This window comes from Trachypithecus francoisi, unplaced genomic scaffold (assembly GCF_009764315.1).
Source record: "Trachypithecus francoisi isolate TF-2019V2 unplaced genomic scaffold, Tfra_2.0 Lachesis_group0, whole genome shotgun sequence".
Taxonomy (NCBI): Eukaryota; Metazoa; Chordata; class Mammalia; order Primates; family Cercopithecidae; genus Trachypithecus; species Trachypithecus francoisi.
The window spans coordinates 134,559,298-134,578,155 of record NW_022681453.1 but is presented as its reverse complement, the minus strand read 5'-3'; the positions used below and the strand labels follow the sequence as shown (position 1 = coordinate 134,578,155).

At 39.2% G+C, this 18,858-nt stretch overlaps 1 protein-coding gene across 6 annotated transcripts in view; it reads right to left on the bottom strand.

The window, feature by feature from the left end:
• GOLGA4 (golgin A4) overlaps positions 1-18,858 on the bottom strand; it is a 120,120-nt gene that overhangs the window by 99,588 nt on the left and 1,674 nt on the right. For all 6 annotated transcript variants that reach the window (XM_033212023.1, XM_033212019.1, XM_033212020.1 and 3 more), the window contains exon 2: positions 11,941-12,030. In XM_033212023.1, the coding sequence (XP_033067914.1) occupies positions 11,941-12,030 (90 nt within the window). The remainder of the gene's footprint in view (positions 1-11,940; positions 12,031-18,858) is intronic.

The following is an 18,858-nucleotide window of genomic DNA, read 5'->3' as shown; positions in this document are numbered from 1 at the left end:
GTGGTTCCCCACTGAAGCCATCAGTTGAACCAACACTGAAGTTATATATGTCTGAACATTCATGAAGACTATCTGAAACTCTCAGCAGATATGCATTGAAGGCTTTCAAGCTATCCTCCATGTCTCATACTCTCATATATGTATGCATGTGTATATCAAAGTATATCAAAATTAGTGTCCATTGACAGCCACCTTAAAGCCTAAGGAGTCTTTGTTGACCTTGTTATTTCCTTCCTAAATAAACACACATACATACATGAGTGTGAGACGTGGAGGATATACAGTCATGCATTGCTTAACAATAGGGAGGGGATACATGCTGAGAAATGTGTTGTTAGGCCATTTTGTCATGTGAACATCATGGAGGGGTGTCCAAGGCAGAAAATACAGTCATGGGTTCTTAGCTTCTGTTTCTGGTTGAATCAGTAAGGACCTTTCCTCATCCCTCTTTTCCACTTACCACTAGAGACAGAAACTAAAAACCATGCCTTTAGACTGCTAAAAGACTAAAACAAAACACAACGGGAACAGCAGCAAAATAAGCTGGGTTGGACAAGCATACTTACACAAACCTAGAGGGCATAGCATACTACACACCTAGGATACATGGTAGAGCCTATTGCTCCTACGCTACAAACTAGTCCATCATGTTACTGTACTGAATATTGTAGGCGGCTGTACTACCATAGTAAGTATCTATGTAAACAAAGAAAAAGTATAGTAAAACTACAGCAAAAAAGAAAAAATGACACGACTCTATAGGGCACTCACTTGTCAAGAATGAAGATTGCAGGACTAGAAATTGCTCTGGGTGAGTCAGTGAGTGAGTGGTGAGTGAAGGTGAAGTCCTAGGACATTACTGTGAGCTTTTATACCACTGGCAGCACAATAGGTTTGTTTATACCGGCATCACCACAAACACATTACAACAACTACATGTCACTAGGCGATAGGACTTTTTCAGCTCCATTATAATCTTATGGGACTATTATCATATATGCGATCCATCGCTGAACGAAACATCATTATGAGGCACATCATATATTTTTCCTTAATCTCGGTGGTTTTGGTAGGATTACTCAGTATTCTTTTTGTTTTTGTTTTTTAAATGAAAATAAAGAGATACAGGTTTTTGCCATGTTGCCCAGGCTAATCTTGAACTCCTGGGCTCCAGCAATCCACCTACCTCCACCTCCCAAACTGCTGGTATTACAGGCATGAGCCATCACGCCTAGCCAGTGTTCTTTTTGAATTCTATAATTTTCTCTGTAACTGGCATCAGTCTGAGTTTTATTGTGATTTACATGTTTACATCAATTTTTTTTTCATTTCCAGGATTTTTTTTTTTTTTTGATGGGAGTCTGTGTTGCCCAGGCAGTGGCACCATCTCAGCTCACTGCAACCTCCACCTCCTGCGTTCAACCAATTCTCCTGCCTCACTCAGCCTCCCGAGCAGCTGGGATAACAGGTATGCGCCACCATGCCCAGCTAATTTTTGTAAAATTAGTAGAGATGAGTTTTTGCCATGTTGGCCAGGCTGGTCTCGAACTCCTGGCCTCAAGTGATCTGCCCGCCTTGGCCTCCCAAAGTGCTGGGATTACAGGCATGAGCCACCATGCCCAGACAATTTCTAGGATTTCCAATTAGTTCTTTTTCATATCCATCTAGTCTAGTTTTGTTTTGGCCTGTTTTTCTCCCACAATTTTCTGTTCTTTTTAAGAAAATTATTACTTCCTTTTCCTTACTGAAGAAAGTTGTTTTAAAGTAATTTCCAGACTGTTGTATTACTTTAATTTCATCTGGAGTAAATATGTCTTAATCTCTGTTTTTACTGGTTGCCCTCTTAACATTTATTTTAGAATTTTCATTTACAGGCTCATCTTGAAAAAGGTATTATCTTTGTCCTTCCTCCTGTGCTCATCCCTCCTTATCCAGCCAATCTGACACCCAAGGCCTTGGTTCGAGTTTCTTACCTTATGGCAATATAGGGGTTATCACAAACTCAGTCACCAAGCTAATGTGAGGTTGGATTCGATTCTTGGTCATGAGGCCTCCCTAAGGACAGCAGTTTCCCATAATGGACAATTGAGAGCACTAGGCAGCAGTTAGCAACAGCTTTTTTCAACTTCCTTTCACCAGTGGTAGGAGACGCACATTAGCTCTCAGCTTGTAACACAAAATCTCCTCTGTATAGAACATCTCCAGTCCTCCTCAACCAGAGTTCAAAGAGAAAATTAAATCCAAATGCCTGTATACAATGAATTAATGTATCTACTATGTATATATAGCATGGTAATAGTTTCATACAATACTTGGAAGAATAAAAAATGCAGTTACTCAAATCATTCTCCACAGAGCTTAATTCTCTCACAAAACCCTAGCTGAAAATGGCTGCCTTTGTCCCAACCCCAAACCCTCTAGGACCAAGAATTCACTCCCTCTCAGCCCAGGGAGATGTTTACCTTGTTTGTGAACTCAGATACATGTTTCAATGTTTTTTAAGTTTTATCTACTACTTCTGTGACTAAAACAGCAAGGATGCCTCAAGGCTCAAATCACAGCACGATTTGACCGAAAGTCCTGAAGTCTTCCGGGTAGGATTTAGCATGTTAGGCAGCATGCCATCGTGACTGATTATTTCCAACAACATCCAGCAGCCTTTTTTTTTTGGAGACAGGGTCTTGCTCTGTCACTAAGGGTAGAGTGCAGTGGCACAGTCATGGCTCACTGCAACCTCGACCTCCTGGGATCAAAAAATCTTCCTATTTCAGCCTCTTAAGTAGCTGGGACCACAGGTGCACACTAGCACACGTGGCTAATTTTTTTGATTTTTTTTTTTTTTGGTAGAGACAGGATCTCACTATGTTGCCCACACTGGTCTCCAACTCCTGGGTTCAAGCATTCCTCCTGCTGCAGCCTCCCAAATTGCTGGGATTACAGGTGTGAGCCACCACATCCAGCCTAGAAGTCCTTCCCATGTGAAAAAACTTCTTTGAAATTCCTTGAAAAACTTATTTATTTCAGTGATTTTTAGATTCCTTTTTACTCATAGGCAACAAAGGTTTGATTATCATCTCTCATGTATAATAATGGGGGAAGGGCCTAAAAAGTTTAGTGCCTTAGCAAAAAAGTTCGGTGTCTTAGCAAGGGTGTAAATCCCTCTTCCTCAAAGACAGATGGTCCTGTTTCTTTCTTTTTTTGAGACAGAGTTTCACTCTTGTTGCCCAGGCTGGAGTGCAATGGCATGATCTTGGCTCACTGGAACCTCTACCTCCCGGGTTCAAGCGATTCTCCCACCTCAGCCTACTGAGTAGCTGGGATTACAGGCACCCGCCACCACGCCCAGCTAATTTTTTGTATTGGCCAGGCTGGTCTCGAACTCCTGACCTCAGGTAATCCACCATCCTCAGCCTTCCAAGGTGCTGGGATTACAGGCATGAGCCACCACGCCTGGCAGATGGTCCTGTTTCTATCTTCTCAGATACTGTTAAGTACAACTGTTAGTAGAACCCTTATGATTTTGGGTCAATTAAATTCATCCAATCTGTGACCCAGGATGGCTTCGAATGATACCCAACACAAGTTCATAAACTTTCTTAAAATATTATGAGACTTTTTTTTTTAGTTCATCAGCTATTATTAGTGTTAGCGTATTTGATGTGTGGCCCAAGACAATTCTTCTTTCAATGTGGCCCGGGAAAGCCAAAAGATTGGACACCCCTATAAAAAGTACCTGTGATAATATACTCTACAGAAGATACAAGAATAAAATGGTTTACAGTAGCAGCAGGTGAAGAAATATCCAGTACAGACTGTGGGTAAATCATGTTGATCAAATTCAAGATCACAACTCAAGGCTCTATTTTGTCTATATGGATAGTTTTACTACACAGAAAGCCTTTAAACAAAATGACAGCATAAAAGGACAAGGTAACTAACTTTCCCTAGTCTTAATCGCCAATGAAAAGACCAAGGGTATATAAGATGGGAAAAAACATGTATCAGCCCAGAAACCAGGAAAGAAGATGTAATTTAGATTCAAGGAACTTTTGCTAAGTCCAAGACTCCTCAGGCTTAAGTAAAACAAGTCATGAAAGATCAGCTTTCCACTCCAATTACGAGAATACTCAGCATATGCAACAAGAAAGTGGAACCAAAGGTTTGTTCTTCAAAAGATCAACAAAATTGACAAACCATTAGCTACACTGACAGGGGAAAAAAGAAGACTCATATCATGAAAATCAGCAATGAAAGAGAAGAAATTACCACTGAATTGGCAGAAAAGGATTACAAAGCTATACTATGTGTTAAAAGCAAAGGTTTTTGCCTCATTTGAGAATGGGCTGCTTAGTTAGCAGCCTGCAATTGGTAGACTTGACTACTGTGACTGCCTGAGACTCAGGAGCTGTTACAAAAACTACATTCCTAATTTAGGATTTCAGTTTGCTTATGTACTAAGTTAGGCTACAGTTCCTTACATAGGGACTCAAGATATACAGGTAGCCTCAGGCCAAATTTAGTTTAATTTATGCCAACAAATGAGATAAATGAAATGGACAAGTTCCTAGAGATACACAAATCACAAAACTAACTCAGGAAGAAGCAAAATGTGAACACAGCTATAAAAAGTAGATACTGAATTAGTTATCAAAACACTTCCCTCGAAAAAAAAGCCCAGGACACATGATTTCAATGGTAGATTCTACCAAACATTTAAAGAAGAATTAACAGCAATTCTTCACAAACTCTTGAAAAAATACAAGAGAAGTGAACACTTTCCAACTCAATTCATGGGGCCTGTATTGCTGATACAAAAACCAGGTTATCACAAAAAAAGAAAACTGCAGACCAGCATTTCTTATGAATATAGACAAAAAAATCCTCAACAAAATACTAATGAATCAATCTAGTAATATATAAAAAAGATTATATACCAGAAACAAGTGACATTTATTGCAGGAATACATGGTTAATTTAACCTCTGAAAACCAATTAACACGATATTCAATATAATAAAGGATTTAGGAAGGAATGTTTCTCATGTATTAACTTTGAAGATACTTCCCAGTAATCCCTAAAACGATGCCTTTAAGCCATATAAGCCTTGAAACATAAAATAAATCTCAAAAATGTGCTTAAGAATTCTCAAAAACTGGGGCCAGGTGTGGTGGTTCATGCCTGTAATCCCAGCACTTTAGGAGTTCAAGGTGGGTGGATCACTTGAGCGCCAGGAGTTCCACACCAGCCTAGACAACATGGTGAAACCTCATCTCTACTAAAAACACAAATATCAGCCAGGCGTGGTGGCTCATGCCTGTAATCCCAGCTACTCAAGAGGCTGAGGCAGAGGTTGCAGTGAGCCAAGATCATGCCACTGCACTCCACCCTGAGCGACAGAGCAAGACTCCATCTCACACATACATACATATACACATAAAAATTATATATATATATATGTATATGAAAACACACCTAATTCTGGAATTTAATTTAAAAACAATATGCAAGTTGTTCATGGATGAGTCCCCAGGATAACAATGGACACGTTTACTATGGCCCCTAATAAATGAGCAAGTGTCTCAGGAAGACAGCAAACCGGAGAGAGCAGGATAGGAGGCAAAGTGAAGCTATCAATCCTTCCTTCACAAATTCAATAGGCAAAGCGACACAGAGATAACATCCCTAGGACCTTAATCCACATAAAGTCCATCTGTTCCCCTCCCCTAAAAAGAGGAAGTGGAGCAGGCCCTCCCCTCTTCCGAGGCTGTCCCTAACAACTTAGTCAGCGCCCACTATGTGCAAATTACCACACTAGAGATTTACATGCCATCTGACTGATAATCCCCAAAACTTCACAAATTTCTCATTAAACAAATGAGAAAACCTGAGACTGAAAAGTTAACTTTAATAAATCTTTCGGTCAGCAAATGGCAAAGCCAGGATGTCAGCTTAGGCTGATTCAGGTAACACCAAAAACCATCCTTTCCTCACCAGTCTATTCCAGGTTTTATTCCAAACTAATACAGTATATAGATTTTTACTCCCTTAAAAAAAAATTAGACTCAGTTATAAAAAGAAAGTAGATACATGCTACAACACAAATGAATCTTGAAAACATTAAGCTAAGTAAAAGTGGTCAGACACAAAAGGTAACATATCAAATGATTCCATTTATATGAAATATCCAGAAAAGGTAAATCCATTAACACAGAAAGCAAATTAATGGTTGCCAGGGGTTGGAGGAAGGAGGAATGGGAATGACTGCTTAATCAGCATGGGGTTTCATTGTGGGGTGATGGAAAGGTTATGGAACTAGATAGATGTGATGAATGTACAACACTGGGAATGTACTAAATGCTACCTGTTTGCTTTAAATGGCTAATTTATGTTACATGAATTTAAACTCAATAAAAAAACAATCAGGGTCCCTTGAGCCCAAGAGTTGGAGGCCAGCCAGAGCAACACAGTGTGAGACCCTATCTCTGAAAAAGTCCAGGTCCAATCTGGAGTGGGGCAGAGGTAGGAGGATGTTAGCTTCATTTGCTCTAGTTAATCCCTTACAGGATCCTACATTACATATTGCTCTAAAGCAACCCAGACCTAGGAAAGCAAAAAAGATTAACCTCAAACAACAACAAGAACAGGAAGCCCGACTCTGAGGATAGTGAGGCTATGCCTAGGATCACCAGTAGAGAGTGCTATGATCAAACAGACAGATCTGTCATTTGCGCAGGATAGGAGGGTACCCAGAGTAGACTTAGGTAGACTTCAGAGTCAATGCAAATTCAGTCTACTCTCCTCTGCCTTCAATGTTTACAATAATACAGATTTTTTATGTCCCTTTTTTTTTTTGAGATGAAGTTTTGCTTTTATTGCCCAGGCTGGAGTGCAATGGCACGACCTTGGTTCACACTGCAACCTCTGCCTCCTGGGTTCAAGCGATTCTCCTGCCTTAGCCTCCTGAATAGCTGGGAGTATGGTACTGAATCAAAGACAAAGAGAACAGTGGAACAGAATACAGAAAGCTCAGAAACAAAGCCACTCAAATATGGACATGAATATAAAGCGTGAATGTAAAACGATACTCATTAAGACAGTGTGGTATCAAAGACAAAGAGAACAATGGAACAGAACAGAGAACTCAGGAACAAAGCCACTCAAATATGGACATATGGACACAATTAATGAAAAAATGTACAACAGTAGAGCAGTGTGAAAAAGATGAGACAACTGGATAAACATATTGGAGGCGATGAAACTTGATCCCTACTTCACACCATACTGAAAAATCATTTCCTGGGCTCAAGGGATCCTCCTGCCTCAGCCTCCTGAGTAGCTGGGACTACAGGTGCACACCACTGTGCCTGCTTTGGATTTATTTTAAGTGTTAAGTGTTTTTTTTTCTGTTTGTTTGTTTGTTTGTTTTGGCCCTGTATGGTGATTCATGCCTGTAATCCCAGCACTTTACAAGGCCGAGGTGGATGGATCACTTGAGCTCAGGCGGTTGAAGCTGTGGAGTGCTGAGATTTAACACTATGCTTCAATCTGGGCAACAGAGTGAGACCCTGTCTCAAAAGACAAAAAAATGCTTTTTTTTTTTTCTTTTTTTTTGGAAGAAAAATGTGGAAATTTAGCTCAAAACATAAATATTTGTCCATAGCAACAGTAGACACAGTAAAGTCTACATATCTGGAATGCTTAGGTAGTAGAATGGTTCATTAAGTTAACTTCCTTGTCAATTAAAAAAAGGTTTTGCATTTTTCTCTATTGCTGAAAATACTAATATGTCTGCTTTCCTGTGTTGGTAAATACTGTATATAAACCCAAATAAATCTGTCTTTGTTTGGAGTGCCTTAGGCTTCTTTATAAAAGGGACACAAAGGCCGGGCGCGGTGGCTCACACCTGTAATCCCAGCACTTTGGGAGGCCGAGGCAGGTGGATCACCTGAGGTCAGGAGTTCAATACCAGCCTGGCCAACATGGTGAAATTCTGTCTCTACTAAAAATACAAAAAGTTAACTGGGCATGGTGGTGGGTGCCTGTAATCCCAATTACTTGGGAGAATGAGGCAGGGAGAATTGCTTGAACCTGGGAGGCAGAGGCTGCAGTGAGCTGAGATCGCACCACTGCACTCCAGCCTGGGTGACAGAGTGAGACTTTGTCTCAAATAATAATAATAATAATATAATAATAATAATAACAACAACAAAAGAAACCTAAAAGGATTTTGACTGGGATCGCACTGAGTCTATAGATTAGTTTGGAGAAAATCTTAATATTGCAAATCAAACTTTATCATCTTTTTAGTATTATAAATAGCTTACTACAATAAGCCTTGCGGATACACATTTAAAATGCTATTGTTCTACAGGACAGATTTCTAGAAATGGGATTTCTAGATAATAGGGTATGAGCTAATTTAAAAATTGTAAAAATATGGCCGGGCACAGTGGCTCGCACCCGTAATCCCAGCACTTTGGGATGCTGAGGCGGGCAGATCACAAGTCCAAGAGATTGAGACCATCCTCAGCAACATGGTATAACTCCGTCTCAAGTAAAAATACAAAAAATTAGCTGGGCGTGGTGGCACCCACCTGTAGCCTCAGCTACTCGGGAGGCTGAGGCAGGAGAACCACTTGAACCTGGGAGGTGGAGGTTGCAGTGAGCCAAGACCGCACCCCTGAACTGCAAACTGCAGCCTGGAGACAGAGCAAGACTCCGTCTCAAAAAAAAAAAAAAAATTGTAAAAATACATACAAATTGTCCTGATGGGGATTACTTTAAAACAATTTAAAAAACAAAACAAAACAAAACACCTTTATTTAGATGTTGAGAGCAAAATAAACAGGTACAGTTTTTGCACTCAAAGTTCATGTCATATACGCTATATCCTTGGTGCATACACTGAAATGATCTGATAAAGTTGCATAAAAGTACAGGGTATATACAGTTTCCTGAGATCTTATTTTCTTAAGCATTACTTACATTATTGCATTTACGATTTCAAATACAATATTGTTGAACTCAGTTTATACATATAACCAATTCGAATGAAAGCTGCAGTACTGAGTTGTAATGTTTTTGCAATCAGTATTAATGGCATCATTTCTACACTCAGCATATTGATTGACATTATATTAGTTTGCATACAATAAAGTGAAACACTGAAAATAGTGCAGAATTATATTGATCACTACCATTGCTTTTTTTTTTTTGAGACAGTGTCTCGCTCTGTCACCCAGGCTAGAGAGCAGTGGCACAATCTCAGCTCACTGCAACCTCCACCTCCTAGGTTCAAGTGATTCTCCTGTCTCAGCCTCCCAAATAGCTGGGATTACAGGCACGTGCCACCGCACCCGGCTGACTGATACCACTTTTTAAAAATACTTTTTAAAAATCTAGGATGCTTTAAAACAATTTAATTGAATATACTGTTACAAAACAATTATTTCTGAAAGATTTGGTTTTAGCACTCTTTTACAATCGACCAAGTCAGCTAAAGGTTATTTATTTCCTTCTAAATTTTAACAATCCTAGCTAAGAGATGGTTTCGGATAGAATGACAAAGCACTGTCATCACTTCATCTCCTTGCTTTTTAAGCTTTTTTGACAACTTTAACAGGTACTTTGGACCACAGAGTGCAATCTAAACCTTACTTCAACTTATTTTATAATAAAGGATTTTTCAATTATATAAAGTTTTTTATTAAAAGGACAATAAATTAATTTGTTCATAATCTCCCTCCACCCTATCTGGTTTCTCATTTTGTTCTCATAACCTTCTAAGATAGAAGGTACTGTCAGGGATGGGACATAGATGGAACCCAGGCGCTTCTTTTTTTCTTTTTTTCAAGTAAGCCTAGGTCTTACTGTGTCACCTAGGCTGGTGCAATCATGGCTCACTGCAGCTTTGACCTCTGAGGCTCAAGTAATCCTCCTGCCTTAGCCTCCTGAGTAGCTGGGACCACACAAGTGCATGCCACCATACCTGGCTAATTTTTATTTTTTTTGTAGAAACAGGGTCTCACTTTGTTGCCCAGGCTGGTCTCAAACTCCTGGACTCGAGCAATCCTCCTGCCTTGGCCTCCCAAAGTGCTGGGATTACAGGCATGAGCCACCACATTTGGCCTAAAACTAAGAACTTCCGTTCATCAAAGGACATCGTTAAGAAAATGAATGGCAAGCCAGAATGGGAAGATATCTGCAAGATATATATTCAACAAAAAACTCCTATGTATTCTATATTTTTTAAAAACTTCTACAAATCAATTTTTAAAAAGATAATCCAATAGAAAAATGGGCAAGGGACTTAAGCACTCACAAAAGAAGACATCAAATGGCCAATAAACAGATGAAAATGCTCAATCTTGTTAGTTATCAGAGAATGCAAATTAAAACCAAAATGGAAGATCACCACCAGAAAAGCTGAAATGAAAAAGACTGTTTTCCAGCATATTTACACAGAGTAGAAAAATACTCTCAAAAATATAGGGCAAAAGCAACTTTCATAAGCTCCTGGTGGGAATTTAAATTTCTACAACCACTCTGGAAAACCATCAGTGTTATCTTCTTAAGTGTTAAAATGGAGCAGTGATTCTACTCCAAAGTACATACCAACAGAAATGCAGGTACATGTACACCAAAAGAAATGTACAATAATGTTGATGGCAACATAATTCATAGTAGCCAAAACCTGCGGACAACCCAAATGTTTAACTACAATGTCTACATTTAGAAAGCATATTTAAAAGGTAAAACTATTTAAAAAAAAAAAAAAAAAAAAGGAAGCAAGCAAATACCAAAAATTCAGGATGGTGGTAATCCTTCAGGGGGAAAGAGGGAGCACCACAGTGCTGACAGTGTTCCTTTGCTTGACCTGGGAGGATTCACTTCATGATTAATTTGCTGATTTGTGCATTTATGTTTTACCTTCTTTTTCTACGTGTGTTACACTTCACAGAAAAAAAAAGTTGGAAATGAGTTTTAATGCCAGCTGCTGGTTACACGGAATAAGTTCAATAAGTTACTTCTCAGTTTCCACTCACCAGCTTGAAAAAATGATGCTATGTTTAACAAATTTATCAAATTATTCTCGGCCGGGCGCGGTGGCTCAAGCCTGTAATCCCAGCACTTTGGGAGGCCGAGACGGGCGGATCACAAGGTCAGGAGATCGAGACCATCCTGGCTAACATGGTGAAACCCCGTCTCTACTAAAAATACAAAAAAAAAAAAAACTAGCCGGGCGAGGTGGCGGGCGTCTGTAGTCCCAGCTACTCGGGAGGCTGAGGCAGGAGAATGGCGTAAACCCGGGAGGCGGAGCTTGCAGTGAGCTGAGATCTGGCCACTGCACTCCAGTCCGGGCGACAGAGCGAGACTCCGCCTCAAAAAAAAAAAAAAAAAAAAAAAAAAAATTATTCTGAAAACTTCAACTATTAAATCCAGAATGTATTATCCTCTCAAATTAAGGTTCTCAACAAACCATAGTTTACAAAGCATAACTGGAAGAATCACTTGAACCCAGGAGTTCAAGACCAGCCTGAGCAACACAGTGGGACCCCATCTACAAAAAATTGAAACGTTAGCCAGGGATGGTGGCGTACGCCTATAGTCCCAGCTACCCAGGAGGCTGAAGTTAAGAGCATCACTTGAACCCAGAAGGTCAAGGCTGCAATGAGTAGTGATGGTGCCACTGCACTCTAGCCTGGGTGACAGAACCAGACCCAATCTCAAAAACATACATACATACATATATGCATACATACATAAATCATAACTGCTATTTGTGAAAAAAAAGACTAATTGTGTTACTAATAAAACTCTACCTAGGAATTAAATAGCTGACCTGTCAAAATAGTTTCCCATTTTGTTATCAATAGCATTTCATTTTAGATTAATTAGTTTCTTGTGAGAGGTATACTAGAAAAAGAATTCCAAACTTACCTCTCTATTGGGTGTACCTTCATCAAGTTGCTCTGTAAATGAAGATGTCCTGCTCCTCGTTCTTGTTGGTGTTGAAGAATTGGAGGAAGTCTAGATTTAAAAATTATTGCACAAATTAGCAAGACTATATTGACTAGTGAACTATGTACTAGGTAGTCCTTCTCTCAGTCCATGCTCAAAGAATTCAGTGAAAGAAAGGAAAAGAGCAAAAACATGAAAAGCAGAAAAGGATAACAAATATAATCAACTAGAAAATCCAGGCTACCTACCAGGTCCCTGGCCTAACTCTGCCACCAACTAGAACTATGATCTTAGCTACATGAACTTTTTGAGAACTATGTGTCTCCATATATATAAAATAAAGTCATGGGCCGGGCGCGGTGGCTCAAGCCTGTAATCCCAGCACTTTGGGAGGCCGAGACGGGCGGATCATGAGGTCAGGAGATCGAGACCCTCCTGGCTAACACGGTGAAACCCCGTCTCTACTAAAAATACAAAAACTAGCCGGGCGAGGTGGCGGGCGCCTGTAGTCCCAGCTACTCGGGAGGCTGAGGCAGGAGAATGGCGTAAACCCGGGAGGCGGAGCTTGCAGTGAGCTGAGATCCGGCCACTGCACTCCAGCCTGGGCGACAGAGCGAGACTCCGCCTCAAAAAAAAAAATAAAAATAAAAATAAAAAAAAAAAAAATAAAGTCATGATACTAATGTAAGATGATAATATTAGAGAAAACTGAAGCCAGGTGAGGGGTACATAAAAACTCTCTGCACTACCTTTATAACTTTTCTATAAACCAAAATTATTCCAAAATTAGAAGTTCATCAAAAAAAGGCTGCCAATTCAATCTTTAAGATCCCTTCTACCTTCTAGCTCTAACATTCAATAGTATGAAATGCAGATAAACAGCACTTGCCCACCTAATTAATGGCCTTGCTTTAAGCCTACCTTGAATACCACTGCTAAATACTGAGATGCTATTCCATTTAGCTCTGTAATTGACAGCCTGACTCCTATAATCCTCAATGCAAAACAACTCAGGAGAAAGGGCTCAAAATTTAAACAAGGGGTCTGGGGTCTACTCTAAGGTGACCTAAAAAAAACCCTAAAAGTATAAAACCAAAACTTCGAGATCCCCCTATACCCATAGCAAAATAGATCTGAACTCAGCTCTACTTTGAGAAATGAATGAGTCATGATACCTTACCTCTTTTTGTAGTCTGCACTTTACAAAAGGCAGTTAATAAATATTTGTTAAATAAACGAATGAATGAATAAACAAATGGAACTCTGGTCTGTCGTATCTGTGCACAAATTGCTGTGGCTAGGGTGGAACTGAGAGGTTGTGAGGAACAGTATACAAACAAACACATACTCTATATACACATATATACACACATATACACATACTCTATATACACATATATACATCTAGACAGATATACGTATTTAGCTTACGATAAAAACAACATTTTGCATCAGGATAGACATTCAATAAATGTTGGGACAACTGGCCATCCATATGGGACAAGACACACATATCAGATCCTTACTTCATATTTAAGCTATATTAAAGATTTAAGTATTTTTTTAATTGAAATACAAAAAATACAAGAGTCTATTTCTACAATGTCTGAATGGGAAAGAGATTTTCATGTGAAACACAAATCAAAGCAGCAGTTTAATTGGGAGGTGAGGAAAAGCATCTACAAATATGACAAAAGTTTAATAACCTTTTTTCTATAAATAGCTCTTGTAAGTCCGTAAGTTAGAACTCAGAAAACTTACTAATCCAATCTTCTTTTTATCTGAGACAGGGTAACCTGAGCTCCATCAATGAAACACATGAGACTTCGAGTTGTAAGTGAGTGATGTGAAAAAACAGACATGCAAAAAAAGTTCATCATCTGATGACAATGGAGACAGAAGTTCATGCATCCACGCAGATATAAGCTGTGAAGTGAAAGACGTGATGCCAGTGCCAAGATGAAGCAGCTGCAACACAGAGCAGTCTCCCCAGTATAACTGAACGTAGTAATCAGCTCAGACTTTTAGGACCTCAAGGAAATTCTGTAGGCAAAAGAGTCTTCAATAAACTCTTTTTCTGCTTACCTAGATTGACTACGTTTTTGTTGCTTACAACTAAGAACTCCAACACCTTCTAAAAGATGAACCAGAAAAATCAATACAACAGATGAAATCAGCTATGTGCAGAAGTCACCTTCAGAGATGAGATATCCTCTCCCACCAAAGACAAAGCAGGAAGAATAAGGACTTAAAAATATAAACAATAGTGGCGGCGTGCGCCTGTAATCCCAGGTACTCAGGAGGCTGAGGCAGGAGAATCGCTTGAACCCGGGAGGCAGAGGTTGCAGTGAGCTGAGATTGCGCTACTACGCTCCAGCCTGGGTGACACAGCAAGACTCCATCTCAAAAAAAAAGTATATAAACAACAAAATTAATGAATGTGAAATAAAGTTGAAGCCTTAGCAATGGTTTAAATGTCTAGAAAATATGTGACTAAAGGTCAACACTGCACTTAGAAAACATCGAGGGAAAACACAGTCACTGTGTAGTGTTAGTCTCCGTCTTGGAGATAATTTGAGCCTACCTTGAACACCACATTCAAATTACAAATGTTCAAAGAACATCAGAAATAGCTTTCATTAAAGCTAAGATAAATTCAGTAAACCCTTCCCACACCTAGAGCCATAATTTGCAAACCTTGCCAGCACCAGCTTCAAAGGCTGTAGGTGCCTCAAAGGCTGCCACTATGGAGGCAGTCTTTTGTATCTATGTATTTATAAATGATTATATGTAAGAACTCCTTTAATACAATGGTCACTGGGTGATAAAAAGTTAGAAAAATAATTAGAAAAGTACTACTAGACTACAGGAAATACCTCTTGACTAATCAACTCTCTCTGTTGTGATTCCATCAAGTCTAAGATTCAGCTTTTTTATTAATTCAGCTTTCCAAATATCCAGATGCCAGGAAAGGGCTACCTTAGACAGTGACCTTCCAACTGCTTAAAAAGTATATCTCACTGCAAATCTTAAAAACTGGAATTATGTCTTACACCTTGGCCTCATATGTTCTAATCAGTAACTGAGAGCCTCATCAGCTCTGGAGAAATTGACAAAAAATCAAACGGGGTTTACAAAGTTTAACAGGTTCTAAAACATACTCTCCCCAGAAAAGTAGTACTATCTGGCAAAACGTGGTCTGATGGCTTGTTGATCTTCCTCCGGAGTTCAAAGAGTAAGGATTATACGAGAAAATGGATGTGAGTATAAAGTATAAAACAGTGCACAAAGAACTAACTACTTGAGCATTTGTCCCAGGTGCCAGGTTCCTTAATGGGCTATCCTCACTTCAAGATATAAAGGGATTTAGGTTCCTTCAAACCAAGCATGAGCTGATTAATTGCAATAGCCATAAGAAACCTGAGTCAGCTTTCTAAGCTGCTAACCAAAAAATCTGACAGCTACATCCAGACCCACAATTAATATTTTATTGCTCACTACCTAATTATTAACTGACCACAGTTATACTCAATTTCAGTATAAGAAAAACCATTTTGGCCATGCACAGTGGCTTATGCCTATAATTCCAACACTCTGAGAGGCCAAGGCAAGAGGATCACTTGAGGCCAGGAGTTCAAGACAGCCTGAGTAACATAGTAAGGCCCTGACTCTACAAAAACTTAAAAAAAGAAAAACCATTTTGGCCATTGTGACAGGCAAAATCGTAAGATGACCCCAAATGACCCCTGCCCTGTGAATATAATGAGATATCACTCCCATAATTGTTACATTATAGGGTAAAGGGATTTTAAAGGCATATTTAAGATTACTAGGTTACTAATCAGTTGACTATGAGTTCCTCAAAAGATTACCTGGATAGGTCTAAACTAATTACATAAGCCCTTCAAATATGGGTCTAGAGGGCAGAGACATGTACTTCTGCTGTTCTGAAGAAAGCAAAATGCCTACAGGGGCACGTGGCAAGGAGCTGCTGGTAGCCTCTAGGAGTTGAAAGTGGTCAGCAAGAAATGAAGGCCCCAGTACTATAACCAGAAAGGATTGAATTCTACCACAACCACGTGAGCATACAAAAGGGTCCTGAGCTCCAGATGAGAACGCAGCTTGGACAACATACTGATTTTAGCCTTGCAAGACCCTGACCAGAGAACCCAGTCATGCCATGCCAGATTTCTGACCTACAGAACTATAAAATAATAACTGGGTTATTAGGCACGAAGGTTGTGGTAATTTGTTATGCAACATTAGAAAATTAATCCAGTCATCCTTAGGAGGAAGTCTTGAATCCCTTGTCCCTATACCATGACTTTTCATTATCCATCAAGGCTCTACTCAGATGTCACCCTGATCTTCTCCAGAAATGCCTTATTTTGCACAACCACAACACCCTGTACATATCACCATTACACTGAAAGTACTTGTCTCACAACTCCATTGTGTAGGGACTACATAGACCCTTCAAAGCAAATGCAACATCCAGCAGAGGGCCTAGGCATTCACCGTTCATAACTAATACCTGGTTCATTTCACTCTCTCTGCAACACCTATGGATTAGTCACGGCAGAGACATAGCCATTGAATCCTCATCACAGCACTGTTGTCACTGCCAAACCAATTTGACATCCCAGTTCTAAAAGAGCAGTCAAAGTAACTTGGGGTTAATTTTTCAAATAAACCTTTACATTTTAGGTACCAAACTTATTAAAGCCTTTCATCATGTTCTTAATAAACTCCTTCTGATCTAAATGTTTTCTCTGGGACTCATGCTTTCCCCAGTTTCATGACTGAAACTATTTAGTAAACCTGGATTTACATTAAGGCTATGTCCTTTCAGAAGGGACTCTTTTCCCTGTTATCTGTGGAACTGTTTGCTGGTTTTGTTTTTGTTTTTTAAATTTGTATCACATAAACTATTATTTTGCGGTCTCACTCTAAAAGAGTGAGGTCAGCAGCCATCTCTGAGCTGAGGGAAAAAAATAAGGGATGATTCTGCAGGCGTAAGGAGGGGCTCATATGTTGTTTTTTTAACTTAATTTTTTTATTGTGATAAAATATACATAACATAAAATTTACCAGTTTAAACATTTGTAGGTGTACAGTTTAGTGGCATGAAGTACATTCACACTGTCGTGGAATCACCACCGTCCATCTCCAGCACATTTTCATCTTTCCATACTAAAACTCTGTACCCACTAAACAGCAACTTCCCATTCTCTCCTCTCCCCAGCCTTTGGCAACAACCATTCTATTTTCTGTCTCTATGAATCTGACTATTCTAGGTACCTCAATTAAGTGGAGTCATGTATTCATCCTTTTGTATCTGTACTTCTATAATTTTTAAGTTTTAGAAGTATTTGAAAAGGCTAAAAATGTTTTAAAATATTGTATTCATATATCCCAAGAAATTACAATGTCTGTATTACTTCTTGATGTTTCTTTCATTGACTTAGTTCTGCAAGGAGTTTAAAAATCCAAAATAGATATTTGTTGTTAAAACTTTTTTTTTTTTTTTTTTTTTTGAGACCAAGTCTCGCTCTGTCTCCCAGGCTGGAGTGCAGTGGCACGATCTCAGTTCATTGCAACCTCTGCCTCCCAGGTTCAAGCGATTCTGCTGCCTCAGCCTCCAGAGTAGCCAGGATTACAGGTGTGCGTCACCACGCCCCGCTAATTTTTGTATTTTTAGCAGACCTCAGGTGATCTATCCGCCTTGGCCTCCCAAAGTGCTGGGATTACAGGCGTGAGCCACAGTGCCTGGTCAGAAATGGGATTTTGCCATCTTGGCCAGGCTGCTCTTGAACTACTGAGCTCAAGTGATTCGAAGTGCTGGAATTACAGGTGTGAGGCCACCATACCAGGCCACATTTTTTGTTTCTAGGATCATAACAATTCACAAGCAGGGAGAAAGATATATGGCAGGTAGAAAGGAAGGTTACAAAATAATTATCAAAAGTAGACCAGGAATGGCCAGGCGCAGTGGCTCATGCCTGTAATCCCAGCATTTTGGGAGGCCGGGGCTGGCCAATTACCAGGGGTCAGGAGTTCAAGACCAGCCTGGCCAACACAGTGAATATACATATAATCCAAAAGGATTATTTTAAACCTTTTGTACACAAAGTGATTTTACTTGATCCAGATGCCCTGTCTCACCAGAAGCATTAAGCTATAGAAACAGAGCTCTTACATCTTAGCTTGTGACTAGCTTATTACTAAAAACAACCTCTTTGTTAATGAACAAAAACAACTCATTTTCATGAAAAGCTAAACGCTACAAATAAGAAAAAGTACACTCAGTAATTCACCAGCACCTTATATTATTCTTAAACTAGTTTTACCATCTGTGTATATAAATACACTTACATACAGATTCTTTTTCCCAAAACTGGGATCACATTTTACCTGCTGCTTCTGTCTTTTAACACAAATATCCTTCTGTGTTAATACTTTTCTGAAGTCTCTAACACTAGCTGCGTAACATCAGGCAAGTTACTTCACCTCTTTGAGCCTCATTCCTTCATCTATAAAAGAGGAATTATAGTATTATCTACCTCACAGGCTTATGTGAGATTAAATAAAATAATCTGTGTAAATACTAAGCAAAATGTCTGGTACATACTAAGGACACAGTAAATGCTGACTTTTTATGGCTGCATAGTAACCTATCAAGCATAACTAATTACCTGATAAAATTTATTTAACCAATTCTCTATTGGTGGACATTTCTGACTAGTTTTTAACCTATTAAAACAACACTGACATGAAAATTCATAGAGCTAAATCTTTAATACATCCTAAATTTTCTTAGAATAAATTTCTAGAAATGTAATCCTGGCTCAATTACATTTTATACACTCCCAAATGGAAGTGCCTTACATTCACTAA